Source organism: Perna viridis, chromosome 7 (genome assembly GCF_037379345.1).
Source record: "Perna viridis isolate PV_CMFRI_1.1 ecotype Kerala chromosome 7, ASM3737934v1, whole genome shotgun sequence".
Classification (NCBI taxonomy): Eukaryota; Metazoa; Mollusca; class Bivalvia; order Mytilida; family Mytilidae; genus Perna; species Perna viridis.
Window position 1 is genome coordinate 9,807,875 of NC_142451.1, and position 13,512 is coordinate 9,821,386.

General features: G+C 32.3%; 1 protein-coding gene across 2 annotated transcripts; it reads left to right on the plus strand.

Moving 5' to 3' along the window:
• Window positions 1–788: 788 nt before the first annotated feature.
• LOC148611254 (large ribosomal subunit protein uL18-like) lies at window positions 789–11,204 on the plus strand. 2 transcript variants are annotated; one of them, XM_088591592.1, is made up of 8 exons: window positions 789–919; window positions 6,607–6,676; window positions 7,009–7,124; window positions 7,840–7,974; window positions 8,406–8,608; window positions 9,180–9,351; window positions 10,483–10,571; window positions 11,076–11,204. In XM_088591592.1, the coding sequence occupies exons 1-8, from the start codon at window positions 917–919 to the stop codon at window positions 11,170–11,172; spliced, it is 885 nt and encodes a 294-aa protein (XP_088447718.1). In that variant the 5' UTR covers window positions 789–916; the 3' UTR covers window positions 11,173–11,204. The 2 variants fall into 2 exon arrangements, with proteins under 2 accessions (XP_088447718.1, XP_088447717.1); XM_088591591.1 differs by lacking the exon at window positions 789–919 and adding an exon at window positions 1,348–1,377.
• The last annotated feature ends 2,308 nt before the right edge of the window (window positions 11,205–13,512 follow it).

The following is a 13,512-nucleotide window of genomic DNA, read 5'->3' on the forward strand; positions in this document are numbered from 1 at the left end:
TATTTCTATGCATAAATTGGCCTTCAATATACCGATCATTTTCATTGGGAATATTTTGGGAATTATCATTAATAATCAAGTCTGACTTAGTACCAGTATATGCATTAAAGTCCCAGTATCCAAATATGTCAGAATTTACTATATTTTGAAGTCTCAGTTCGAAGATGATCACACACTGAGTCTATACCATTTTCGTAAAATTTCGAATTTTCCGGTGAAATATATACAGTGGCAAGATAAATATCTTGAGCTAAATTGAAAAAAGGTTTTATTCAATTTTATCCAAAGTATATCAGGATGGGTTTTGGGTAAAATAGTGATACCCTTAATGATTTGGTGTTTTGCAAAATGCTTATGCCACCAGAATATCTTCTGCAGAGGACGCTTACCCTACCGGTGCACCTGGTCCATGCTCCCAGTTTTTAGTGGAGTCCGAGTTGCTCATTTACTTTTGTTACTTTGTATGTATGATTTTAGTTACTTTATGTTCTTTGTTGTGTATGTCTGTTTTCCATGTCTGGTCTTTGTCCCTGGATTACATTCTTTTGATTACCGCTGTAATCTTGGTTCCCTTGATTACTCTTTCTAGCCTTTTTGTGCTTTTTTCTACAAGTATTGGCTATTTTTTGAAATTTTGGAATATTAATACCACAATCCTGTTCCTTTGACCATGTCTCAACGAACTAAAGGGCTAAATTGATGTACTATGGGATTAAATATTGCTAACTTACTTATGATACATAGTGTGTTTATCCCTTGGTTTGTCACAGTGCTTTTCTCTGTTTGCTTTCACTTAGGTTATTAACAAAACCGACTTTATTTTTAGATTACAATACTACTTCCTCTTCCGCCTAATATAGGCCCTCTAACCGAAGCTATCTGGAATTGAGGAATTCAATTCCAATATCTGTTCAAAATGGTGAGCAGTTTTTCACGAATCATTATTTGAAAATATAAGCAATACATACAGAGTCGTTTACGATATATTACATCCCCCGATGGCCTGTAAGTCAAGAAATTTTAGTCGATTTAATTTAGTCTTCGCACGTGTCATAGAACTGTCAGTTAAATTTCTGTAAATGTTTGCAATGATCAGCAACTAAAAATGTTAAAATTGATTTTCATTGGTGCTTCGTACCCGGAGAAGTAACCAGTCCGAATTGGCTGGACGTTACCCGCAAGATATGAATGACTATGTCAGGGGTCTGAGGGACTGGGACTGGAAGTGAAGATGAACATGAAACCTTTACTTGGGAGGATGCCTTCGGTGACTTTAGCAACAAAATAATTACGGTTATATATACTTGTTTACTTGCATTAAACATGAGGAGGTTTTTTTAATAGGGTACATACCTATCACACATGATCATATACAAGGTAATTCTTGAATTTGATATGATAAATATAGTTAATATTATTGTTACCCATACCTGCTTGCCTTTTAGTATCTACCCCTGATGACTTTTGCAACAGATAACTATCAAAACATACTTTTTTGTTTGCATAAGGCTTGGGGAGGTTCAATTAATAGAGGAAAAGCTTCCCTTATTTACTGTAAGATGCAATTCAAATGCACATAACCCCATAGCAAAACCCAGCTATAATTATCTACAGCGTCATTTATCATAATTTATAAATATGTATGCAATTGTATTGTCTTTTTTCTCATATCAAAGACCGTATTGTTTTTTGAATCACTTACAATGGGCGCAACACAGATTTTAATTTCTCACCTAAATGTGGTTGAGGCAGAGTTGCGTTGAGAATTGGGCCTCCGTGGCAATCACCGTTTCGCACCTGAACACAGGTTGATAATCGATGACGAGATAGCGTTGAGAAATGATTTATTGTTTAACAAAAAAAATCTGTTCAACGTAATATCAGTGTAATAATTAAAAAACTGTTCGTTTTTTTAGTATAGGTTAATTGTACTTGCGTTTCAGCACAATTTACTTATTTAATTAGATTGTAGTACTTTTTTTCTTCAGACTTGATTGAAATTCATTTCTACCCTTTGAGCGTCATCACGATGTTTCTTAATTGTTCAAAGGTAATCCTTATCTGCAAAATTTTACCCTGCAGGTGTTCTAATTATTTCCAAATTCGAAATTAACACGGCAATTAATACCACATTCAACCATTTGTACCGTTAATTGATTTACCACTATTAAACGTGCCGCATTTTCACAAGTTTTGAAAAGCGTAATAGAATTTAAAAAACAACAATTTAATCTTTTTTATGTTTTAAATACTAATTTTTTTCTTTATTTACTCCTATTCAAATCTACAATTTGAATTTCAATGTTTTCAATTTGAATACAAGCAAACTAAAATAAAAACAAATTTTTAAATATATATTGTATAAAGAATTATGCACGCAGATTTTAAAAATTAATTGTAAATTAAGTGTATACAAAGTCCAATAATACTGCACTTACAATATTGTGTAGATATATCGATGTATACAAATATTTATAGATATAAGTTTGAAAATGTCGTGAATTTTCAGATTATATTTGAAAATTAATTGAGTAAGAAAACAAAAAGGGGAACATATTTTGCTATCTATTTCTTCAAAAGATTATCCTAGAAACACTTGCTTACAAGTTTTATGTTAAGAAGGCAATGAATGATCAGGATTTAGCTTTCTGAAGTGCTTCTAAAAAAACCGAGAGTCCAGAATGTAGTAAATAGGTCTTTACATAGTTTTATTAATAAAAGAGGCTGAAAATTTTTGAAGTAGAAGTTGTTTTAGGTAATTGTTCACTCGCCGTAAGACAGTCTTGCATAATTTGAAAGTTCTACAGGTATTATAGTAACTTACAACTTTCGGGACTTCTCCTTTCGTTGGGATTTAGTGTAGAATAAATCTTGCAAGGTGGACAGTATTATACATGACCGTCGTGCACAGAGTGCAATGAAGAGAAACTTATATGTGTACAATAGAAGAATTAAGCAAGAAATCCAAGTTAACATATCTCTTGCCAAGTACAGTAATGTATAAAATCTAAGACAATTGATGTGTAAGAACATTAAAACTACGTACTAAAGCGGGAATCTTATAGTTTTACCAGTTAGTTAATTAGTTAGGTCAGTGAGATCAGTTGTATTTGGCTATGGAAAGACTGTGTGAGAAATGCCTATTTAAATAGCGCGTAACAATTAGAACATGTAACTGCAGTGACGATAGTTAAGTTAGGCATCTACATTCAGTCTATAGAAACAAATGGTAGATTCAGTTCTAATTGGGCCAATATCAAGGTACATACAGACGTGCAGCTGGAATGGATCAACATGGCTTCTTCATTCAATCTATACGAACTTTCCAACCCTTTAATATATTAAGTCATATTTTTCTGCAAATTATGTCAACAGGTCTGTGATTTCTATGTCATATTTTTTGCAAGCTTAAATGAAAACTTCACAGAAAATTGTTATAGAAACTGGTTGTTTTAAGCTTTTCTCATCATCAGATATTGTCTCATTGAAGTATCTCTGTTACCACTACTAATTCTGTTGTACTTGAGTGTTCTTACAAAACATATTAAAACATGGATATGTATGGGTATGTGATCTTTTAGATATCTATCACAAATTTGTCATTAAAGACCTGAATGTTTCATGGTAATCAAAACTCAGCTGTTGAAGTATTTCTCAAGCTAAATATCTCAGCTTTATAAAGTAAATTGAAAGTTGGCATAGAGTATATATGTACAGACCATGGAAGTAATATCTAGATATACTGACTAACAAGACATGCATGAGCTCCTTCGAACTCAAAAATCGCTGATATCCTAGTATTTGTATTTTTTTATTGCAATATTACAACATTATTTTCAATAAAGTAGGTAAAAGTAGCCAACTATCAAATCAATACATATTCTGTCCATCTGAAAATAGAAAAAAAATATAACATACATGTATATGTTCTTGTAGTATGATTCATTAAAATTGCGATTTTTTAAATTATAAAATAACCGACATACATATTTGAGTTGTCCTTTTTGTTGAGGACACTGAGAAATTAGGTATGTATTTCAAATTATTTATTGCAATAAAAAAGTTTTGTTGCACAACAGAAAAAGAGTAATATAATAAAACATGCATTGTTTTTGTAAACAAGCAGTAGTTCCCCAACTTGTGGCATGTTTGTGTATTTGAAAATTACACTTACACAGCTCACCTGTCGGTTCTGTCAATATACACATAGTAAAGAATGCTGTTTGAGTTGTATGTAACAATGCTTTGCCGTATCACAAAATGTACAAGATGTCTTGTTCAGCTTGACGAAGAAGATTACTGAGACACTAACGTCGCTGTACACAGCACACATGGTCACATTGCAGGGGAGGTAACTGGTGCGAACTATTTTTCTATTTTTGGACACTGTAAACTGCTACCACATTGGAAAGGATTATGGGCTTCTGTGAAATAAATCAAATTTACTATTTTATTATTATATTTTTTTTTGCATATATGCTATATTGTATCACGATGCTTCATGTGTCCATAATTCTGCTGCCTTCTATAAATATCTGTGGCTTTAATAAACGGATGAAGACATTTTATATGAACATACTATTCATACAACTTGAAATAACAAATATTTAAACTCTGTACAATACGTTTGATCCTGAGCTTGTGTGGAAGGCAATGCATACATAACATTACTATATTACTATATATTCTATATTTTGTAACAAAAATTAGAATTCACACCAATATTTTAGCGAATTCCAATATTCCTGTACTCTACAGAACTTCATAATAAACTTTGCTTGTGTTCACAAACTATCGTGGAACTCGGGACAAAATGAGGACAAAATTATTTTCCATGTTTTAAATACTTTTAAATTAAAACTTGTATTTTCAGATGGCAACCCACAAAATATTTAATTACATGACATAACTTGGTTACAACTGCATGAAAACTCTTCAACAATGTTTATTATATATAATATTGTAGTAAAACATCATATTCCACTTCATGTTTTAAAGTTGGTGTAGTTCAGGATTTCGGAAATCAAACTTCTAAAATCGTGACCTTACAGCTGAACAATTTCAATCCCGGAACAACTTAAAAAATCTCTTATGTTTTTGTATGCAGAACATTCTCAAGCAAATAATGTATGTATACAACAAAAATCTGTTTTAATACATATAACGTTACAAAAATAGAGTTGCCCCACCAAAGATGAGCGATTCAAAATAACCAAGTAGCTAGAGGACTACAGAAATAAACAGTACTTGGGCGAATTGACTTTTCATGTACTGTATTAGTTCAGGCTACTGCTTCTCGTTGATTTAGAAAAAAAGAAAATGAATTTTTAGTCACCGTTTATAGCATTATTAGTCAAACGGTCCAAATACTAGAAATTCAAGTTTTTAATAACATTAGTTGAAAAATCAGCCATCTAATTTGTACCCTGGTTTGTAATTAAAATTAAAAATACTGTTTATAACTACGATCTTTCTAATAAAGAGTCAGCTGATCCGTCAATCAAAGTCGAAATTAATTGTTAAACAAACAACTTAGCTACAAACTTCACACACTGGTAAATTTAATATAATTGAATATTACTTAGAGCAAATCAGTTTCCTGTCATTTTAATTCACACTGCAATTAACAACTGTTTATGTCTACACATAGTTTGCAAATTGGTGAATTAGTCTCAACCGGCACTCGCCGTTTCTCATCTTGTCGCTGCGACTCAATCGGTGATGGGACGCGCGAAAAGCGTTGAGAATGCAATTTTTCTCAACAGCATTTAGGTGAGATTAAATTCCATGTTGCGCCCACTGTATGTTTGTATTGTTATTGTATCCTTAACAGGCCATTGATTTGAATCTTAATAAACTTTGAACTTTATAGTCCAAATTTCGTCTGACTCTGCAGCCGTCATCTTTTATTTAGGATATTGATGTGTCAAGTTGGGGTCTGAACAATGTGCCATACTAAAGAGTTGGAGATTCAGCGATACCACAGAGTAACGCCCTTCCACTGCTTCTATAGCTAGATCTAATCATTTTCCTGTATGCTGATATTTGCAAAAAATATAAAGTTTTGATCATTTTTCAAAACTTAAATAAAACTGTATTTTTGTCAAGGAAATATGAAGAGTAGTACTATAAATGTGGGTTAAGCCTAATTTCAGGACTTGTTCACCTGATGATTGCATGTAATGCACTTTGTTGATAATGATCATCATGTTAAATAAGTTCTGAGCAGGCCCTCAGTTTTTCTAAATGTAACACTTTCCTGTTAAAGTTGTAAGAGTTTTCTATCAATTGAGAACATGTTGCATTTATTTTCGAAAAATTACTTTAATAAGGCTTCTCAGAAAATTAACATGAAAGATGGTCCTAAATAAGTTTTAGAGTCTCTGTCATACTTATTCGTATGGTTCACGAACCAAACCGATGACATGTTCATTTAGGTTGACCTGCGTTAATTGGAACATCAAAAGTATTAAAAGCTACATGTATTGAAGTATTATTGCATTGCCTTGAGAAACATGTGGATAGATGTAGGCTTTTTTACTTTAATTTAGGATTTCAGAATACAATGTATAAACCTTTTTACTTCAAAACTTGTCTGATTTACAGGGGTTCGTGAAAGTTGTTAAGAATAAAGCCTACTTCAAGAGATTTCAAGTTAAATTCAAGAGGAGGCGAGGTATGCATGTTTGTACATTATACACTATTCTCTAGTTGATTAACTGACTATGGATGATATTTCAGAATTTGAAGCAAGTCTTGTGTCTCAACTTATGAGACTGATGTTTCCACCCAAATTATTTTTATAGGAAGTTTCAGAGATTGAATAGTTTTAATGCGCTCTTTGCAGTAATTTTCAGAGCCTCTCTGGTAACACATTTGATTTGAAAATCTAAATTATCTATCACTTATTTCTTAAAAGTTTCCTGAATTATTTTGTGTTCCTGATTTGTTTTGATTATTGTATGTTTTTATCCTCCTTTTAAACATATATATGTTAATTTTCTTCAGAGGGTAGGACAGATTACTATGCTAGAAAACGCCTCATCATTCAAGAGAAAAACAAATATAACACCCCTAAGTACAGGATGATTGTCCGATTTACCAACAAAGACATCATCTGTCAGGTATAAATTATTTGCATGTTGACTTCAAAAGTAACTTCTTTACATGGCTATTAAATGCCAAATTGAATCACACAATAAACAAACACAATAAAAAAATGTTTCTATCACTTTGTTCAATAGAGAGGTATAGTTTAATGTTAAAATCCATCAACTTTAGAATATGCATGTGTGATTAATTGTTTTGCCTTGCTGACTGTATTGCTAGTCTAATTAAAATAGACCTTGCATGTTCAAAATTGTTACATTTAAATCTACAATACACATGCTGCTTTTTTAGGAAAAACATTCAACCAAAACATGTATTTTATTAATATCTTGAAAATTTGAAATTATGGTGTGTGCTCTTCACAGCAATTTCCCAACTTAAAAAAAAATTGCCAAGTTGAGCTGTCTTTACTGGAAAATTGATTCTTTTCTTTTTTAAAAAGTTGTTTTGACAAACACCAAAAAGGTTCATCATCTGCACTATTTAGTGTATAGGAAGGATTTAATATAATGTTGATGTGTATTGAATTCATTTCTGCACTTAAAAGATCCCCCTTAAAAAATTAGTTCATAACTTTACTTCAGAACATGAAAAATGGACCTGTACTTAATTAGCTCACACCCGTATTTATGGTGTAAAAAATTGGCCTACCTTTACCCATACATTTACAATGCAAGACTGATTAGATTTCTCTTATTAACTGGGTAAAAATGAGTTCCCTATTTTCAGATAGCGTACGCCAGAATAGAAGGAGATCACATCATATGTGCAGCTTATGCTCATGAACTCCCTCGATACGGCGTCAAGGTCGGGCTGACAAATTATGCAGCAGCTTATTGTACAGGACTTCTTTTGGCTAGAAGGGTAAGTTATTGAATAGAATATACTTCAAGGTGTTGCATTTATGCACTAGTAACTGTAAAAGAAAGAGAAATTTTTCAATATAAGAACTGGCATAAAGTGCATGTTACACATATAGACTCTCTTGGGAGGGGGAGACTTCGAATGGTTTTTCCACTTAACCTATCTGCTTTAAGTGCATCTATTAATTTTTTGCTTGTTTTGAACATTTGATTTGTAATAAGGAAATATAGTTTTTACAAATGGAGGTTCAAGAATTTTTTTTTTAGGCCGTGTCTACTTCATCGTGTCCTTCACTCTGATGTTTGAGAGAAAGAAAAGTTCGCTTACAAAAATTCAATTCCTTCTTGAAATGATGTAATCCTGGTTTGAAAAAAAAATCTAGTCTTTCAAAAATGACAAACAATATATGTAAAAAAAATGTTTTCTTGCAGCTTCTTAAGCAGTTCAAGCTGGATCAAATCTACCAGGGACAAACTGATGTCAATGGTGAGGAGTTCTTCAATGAGGATGTTGACGGTGAACCAGGTGCATTCAGATGTTACCTTGATGTTGGTCTATTCAGAACAAGCACTGGTGCCCGAGTATTTGGTGCCATGAAAGGAGCCGTTGACGGTGGTCTTGATATTCCACACAGGTATTAAAATTTGGTTGATGGGAATTAGTGGCAAATAATTCTAAATTTATGATAAGAAATGATGAAAATGATTGAATGTAAAATTTTGCCAAGGAAGAACCATGGAAGTACACAAAAAAAATCTTTCTTACCAAAAATGATAATGAGATTTTCCATGGATTTTACTGTATATTTACTTCCAAATTTTTGTTATATTTTCTTCCCTGCTGTTTCTCATATTTCATACCCTTTAGATATTTATATGTATTTCTCTTGGTGTAAACTCAATGGCCACTGTGACATTTGATACAAGTACAGGGATGATTTTCTTCTGCTTCTGCCTAAGTCCATTTTAATACCTGTTCCTCCTAAAATCATCTCTGCTTGTATGAGATGTCTGAAATTGTGTCTTGTGAAAAGCAGTGTATGCATAATTGATTCAGTGATTTCCATATCCTAACTTAATTTGTAAGTCCTTAAGACATGTCAGACCAAAATCCAATTAAGCAGGAAAATGTACAAATTGTTATCTTGAGAAAAATAAAACCAACTTTGTTTAGACTCTTTAGTTAAACTGTTGACATTGTTTCAGTACCAAGAGATTCCCAGGTTGGGACAGTGGAGAATTCAGTGCTGAGACCCTTAGGAAGCACATCTTTGGACTACATGTTGGTGAATATATGAATTCCCTGAAAGAAGAAGATGAAGACAGCTACAAGAGACAGTTTTCACAGTTCATTAAGAATGGCCTTAATGGTGACAGTGTAAGTAATCCTGCAGGAATTTTCAGAAAGTGTATGCCAGTCCTTTCAAGAAAATTAATTTAAATTTATTACTTATACCCCTGGTTTAAGTGTTAAGAGAGGTATACTGTTTTACCCGTGTTGCACATTCTGTCATTCCTCCTTCGTAACACTTTTTTTTTTCTAATTCTCAACTTGTGTAAATCACAGGCTGTTTGTATTTTATACAAAGCTTTATATGGTGGTACTGAATTGTGGAGTTAGTTTTCATACTCATATGACATCTTGTTTGCTGAAAAAAATTTGTATTTGCCTTATACAGTGGTAGAGTACCAACATTTTTTTTTTCATCTGCTATTAATCACAGATGTTAATATGTAATAAGCTTCATATAGTGATGTCATATCGTTAGATGCTTTTCATACTCATTTGATTTCTTGTTTTTCATAAGATGTTGTTTACTCCAGAAGTTAGTGTGTTTTTTTTTTTTTTTATTATTATTATTTTCTTTGGTATGAACATTAGATATTGTTTAAAACTGGATAACATTTGAATAAATGTATGTGTTGATAAAATATCCTTTCTTCAAAAACTAAATGAAGGAATCGATATTTGATATGTGTTATGGTCCATGCTCCCAGTTTAGTGGAGTCCGAGTTGCTCATTTGCTTTTGTTACTTTGTATGTATGATTTTAGTTACTCTATGTTCTTTGTTGTGCATGTCTGTTTTCCATGTCTGGTCTTTGTCCCTGGATTACATTCTTTTGATTACTGCTATAACCTTGGTTCCCTTGATTACTCTTAAACTTACCATTCAAGGAATAAATGATAGTATATGACAAATGGTCATATTATTGTATGTGTTGAACTATAAAGGATGGAACCTCAGGTTTATAGTTTTGTAACCATAATTATTTTTATGGTTGCTAATTTTCATGTTTTCTGTCAAATGAACATATTAATGGTTTTAAAACTGAACATTTTGGCACAGTGTTCAACATTTATTTCAAAGGCACCCTTTTTTTTCATTATCAGTGCACAGGGAAAATAAAACATTTACACTTAGAAATGAAACTGAAGACATTTTAATTCTGGTTCAGCATTTGTCATGTTACAATTGTCAGATGTGAGTTAATTAATTTTTATTACAGTTGGAAGCCATGTACAAGAAAGCCCATGCTGCTATAAGATCAGATCCTTCTCCTAAACCCAAATCTACGAAAGATGTTCCCAAGAAGAGGTTTGTATTTAGAATTTGGAAATTTAAAGTGGAAAACATAGCAGTTGGATAGCTAGCTATCAACATGAAAGGCTTCTAAATAATTTTTAGTTTATTTTATTTTATTTTATTTTTTTTTTTGCAGAAAAAGGAAAAAGTAGGACCAAAATTAGAACTAAAAAGCACTTAATTTTTCAGAAAATTAAACAACCTTTGTTTATACAACAACAATGAAAGTATTATTTTGATGAGTGTCAGATTTCCAGTGCCTTGAATAATGCAACCAAGAATTATATCAATGAAATTGCTATTCAGACATAGTAGTGTTTTTTATATTCTGCTACACAATTTTGTGAGGTATTGTATGATGTTTCATAAATGCTCTATTTCTGATTATTAAATTTGTGTAGTTTTCACATCAGTTTAACCTATATCTTGTGTAAGTAACAATCGTAGAATCCATTTAAGTCTATGATAATGTATGAATGATCTATCTTTCCTATAATGTTTTATCTTGTTTTTCAGATGGAACAGAGTTAAATTGTCCAAGGCACAGAGAGAGGACAGAATTAAACAGAAAAAGACAGCATTCTTAAAGAAAAAGGAAGCTGAAGATGAATAGAAACATTCTGAAATAAAATCTGTCCTACCCAACATGACAGTTTATGATTCTTGAAGAAAAAAAATGTCTTCTTCTCTAGTGGTCTAATTTAACAAAAATAGCTATATATGCATATTGGTATGGTTTGGCTTTTTTTTTTTTTTTTTTTTTTTAAAGTTATTGCTTTTATCCTGGCCTAATTGTTTGGCCAAACTTTCACACTAACAGGAGTTCAATTGCAAGGTTCAGTATCACTGAATGGCTAGTAAGTCACAGTTACCTACATTTTAATTTTAATATCCCTTTTTGGCCTTTGGATATCTTTGGTTTTCAGACAAACCCTGAAACCTTGAAGTATGCACTCTACAATTATGTCAGTTATTTTAGGCATCAGAGGTATGATTTTGGTATAGTGGACATATTGCTACTAACTCACACCGGTGAAATTCGTATAGTAAGCCACTAAACTGTCTGACGAACCAAGGTTCTTACGAAATACATTCAATCTGACAAAGTTTGAATCCATTTTCACCCAATACTTAATATCCAAACTAGTCATATTGAGTGTATTTACTTAGGATAGTTCAGCTCTCAAAATTTGGTATGCAGGAAGGACACAATTTGTAGTGTATTATTTTAGTTTGAGTTAAGTCCCTTTGAATTTAAGTCTGAAGCACTCTTCTCAAATTACAGAATGAGACATAACACAGTTGTGCATATTATCAGGGAGTTGTGTGATATTCAGTATATGGCAATGGATAGTAGAGTTATTGACAATTTTGTGGATTATAACACATTGGGTCATTTATCCACTGGGGAAAAAGTGGCTCATAATGTCATAGTAAGGGGTCATGCGCATTGGTACAAGTAAATGGAATGCTGGGAACAAAATTTTCTCTATGTAAGAGTCTTAACTATTAAGAAAATATTATATTTGATACACACAGGAGTTGTTTACTTCGATGTAATTTAATTTCAGAAGTAATACATCTAATGAATGGGTGACAAATTTTGTTTATTATCACAGACGAAATTTTGTAATGTGTGTCCGACATCATCAACCTTCTTTTGATGATTTACTTTGAATTTTGATACTAAAATTAAATTATAAGAAATAACCTCAATGCCCATAGTGCACACTCGAAAACAATCTGCTTCACATTCCTTGAACATTAGTCTTGGTTTTTATCTTCATCACAAATTTGTATGGTACATTAGAATTGTCTTTAGTGTCATCATTTCTATTACACCCAACTTTTTTAAAGATACTTAAAATGCCTCCTGTATAATTTTATCCATGAGAAGAAATATTGGAAGGTACATGCATCATAACATCGTATTGCCTTTTATTTTACATTTACTGTCTAGGAGGTAAACTATGTTGGAACAGTGATGTTGCTACACGATTGAAGTCGTCACCGTTTTATGACTGTAGATCATTTCAGTCTTTACATTTGCACCATAAAAACTGATTTGCTCAACATGTCAGTTTTCGGTCTTCCCCGGACGCCTTTTTGTGAGCAACTCCATTTGTGTTTCTACAAAAGCAAAGGACGCTTACCCTACCAGATCACTTGGTCCGTGCTCCCAGTTTTTAGTGAAGTCCGAGTTGCTCATTTACTTTCGTTACTTTTAACTTGGGTTATTTTATGGTCTTTGTTGTGTATGTCTGTTTTCCATATCTGGTTTTGTCCCTGAATTACATTCATTTGATTTTCGCTAGAATCTTTGTTTTCTTGATTATTTATCCCTAAAAGAAAGTGCTTTAAAAAGACAGGAGTAAATAACAAGTCCACTTGTAGATGTACAATTTACTGAAAACAAAACTCGTGAATTCATTGTTCCATTCCAGTTTAGAGAGATAAAAAAAATCGATTTTCTCGAGTAAAATATCGGAATTGCACCCTGCATGTAAATTATGTATGTAACAAAATAATACATTTTAGAGTGACTACAGGTCGGCTCGGAGTCCGAATGTATTTGAGTTGAGTGACATCCCTACCTGTGAGCTAGCACAATTAAGACCCATTGGTCAATCGTTCACATCCTGAATTGCACGGAATAGCTGCCGTAGGACGTCCTACGTTGAACCATAATCTAGGAATAATTATTTGTTACTGCATGCACGAGTCTAAATGAACCATATAAGTATACTTACTACACTCGAGGATGGGGGTCAACACTCATTTATAGGCTGTTGATTTTTTGATAAGGAAATGCGTGATATTTGAAGTTCCAAATGAATACAAATAAAAGAAATAGGAACTTAACATGTAACACCGAATTGCATCGGTAATTTTAGCATGTTAATTTTTTTGGTTTGGTTTTTGTTTTTATTGTAAATACCGTTTGACAATGTCA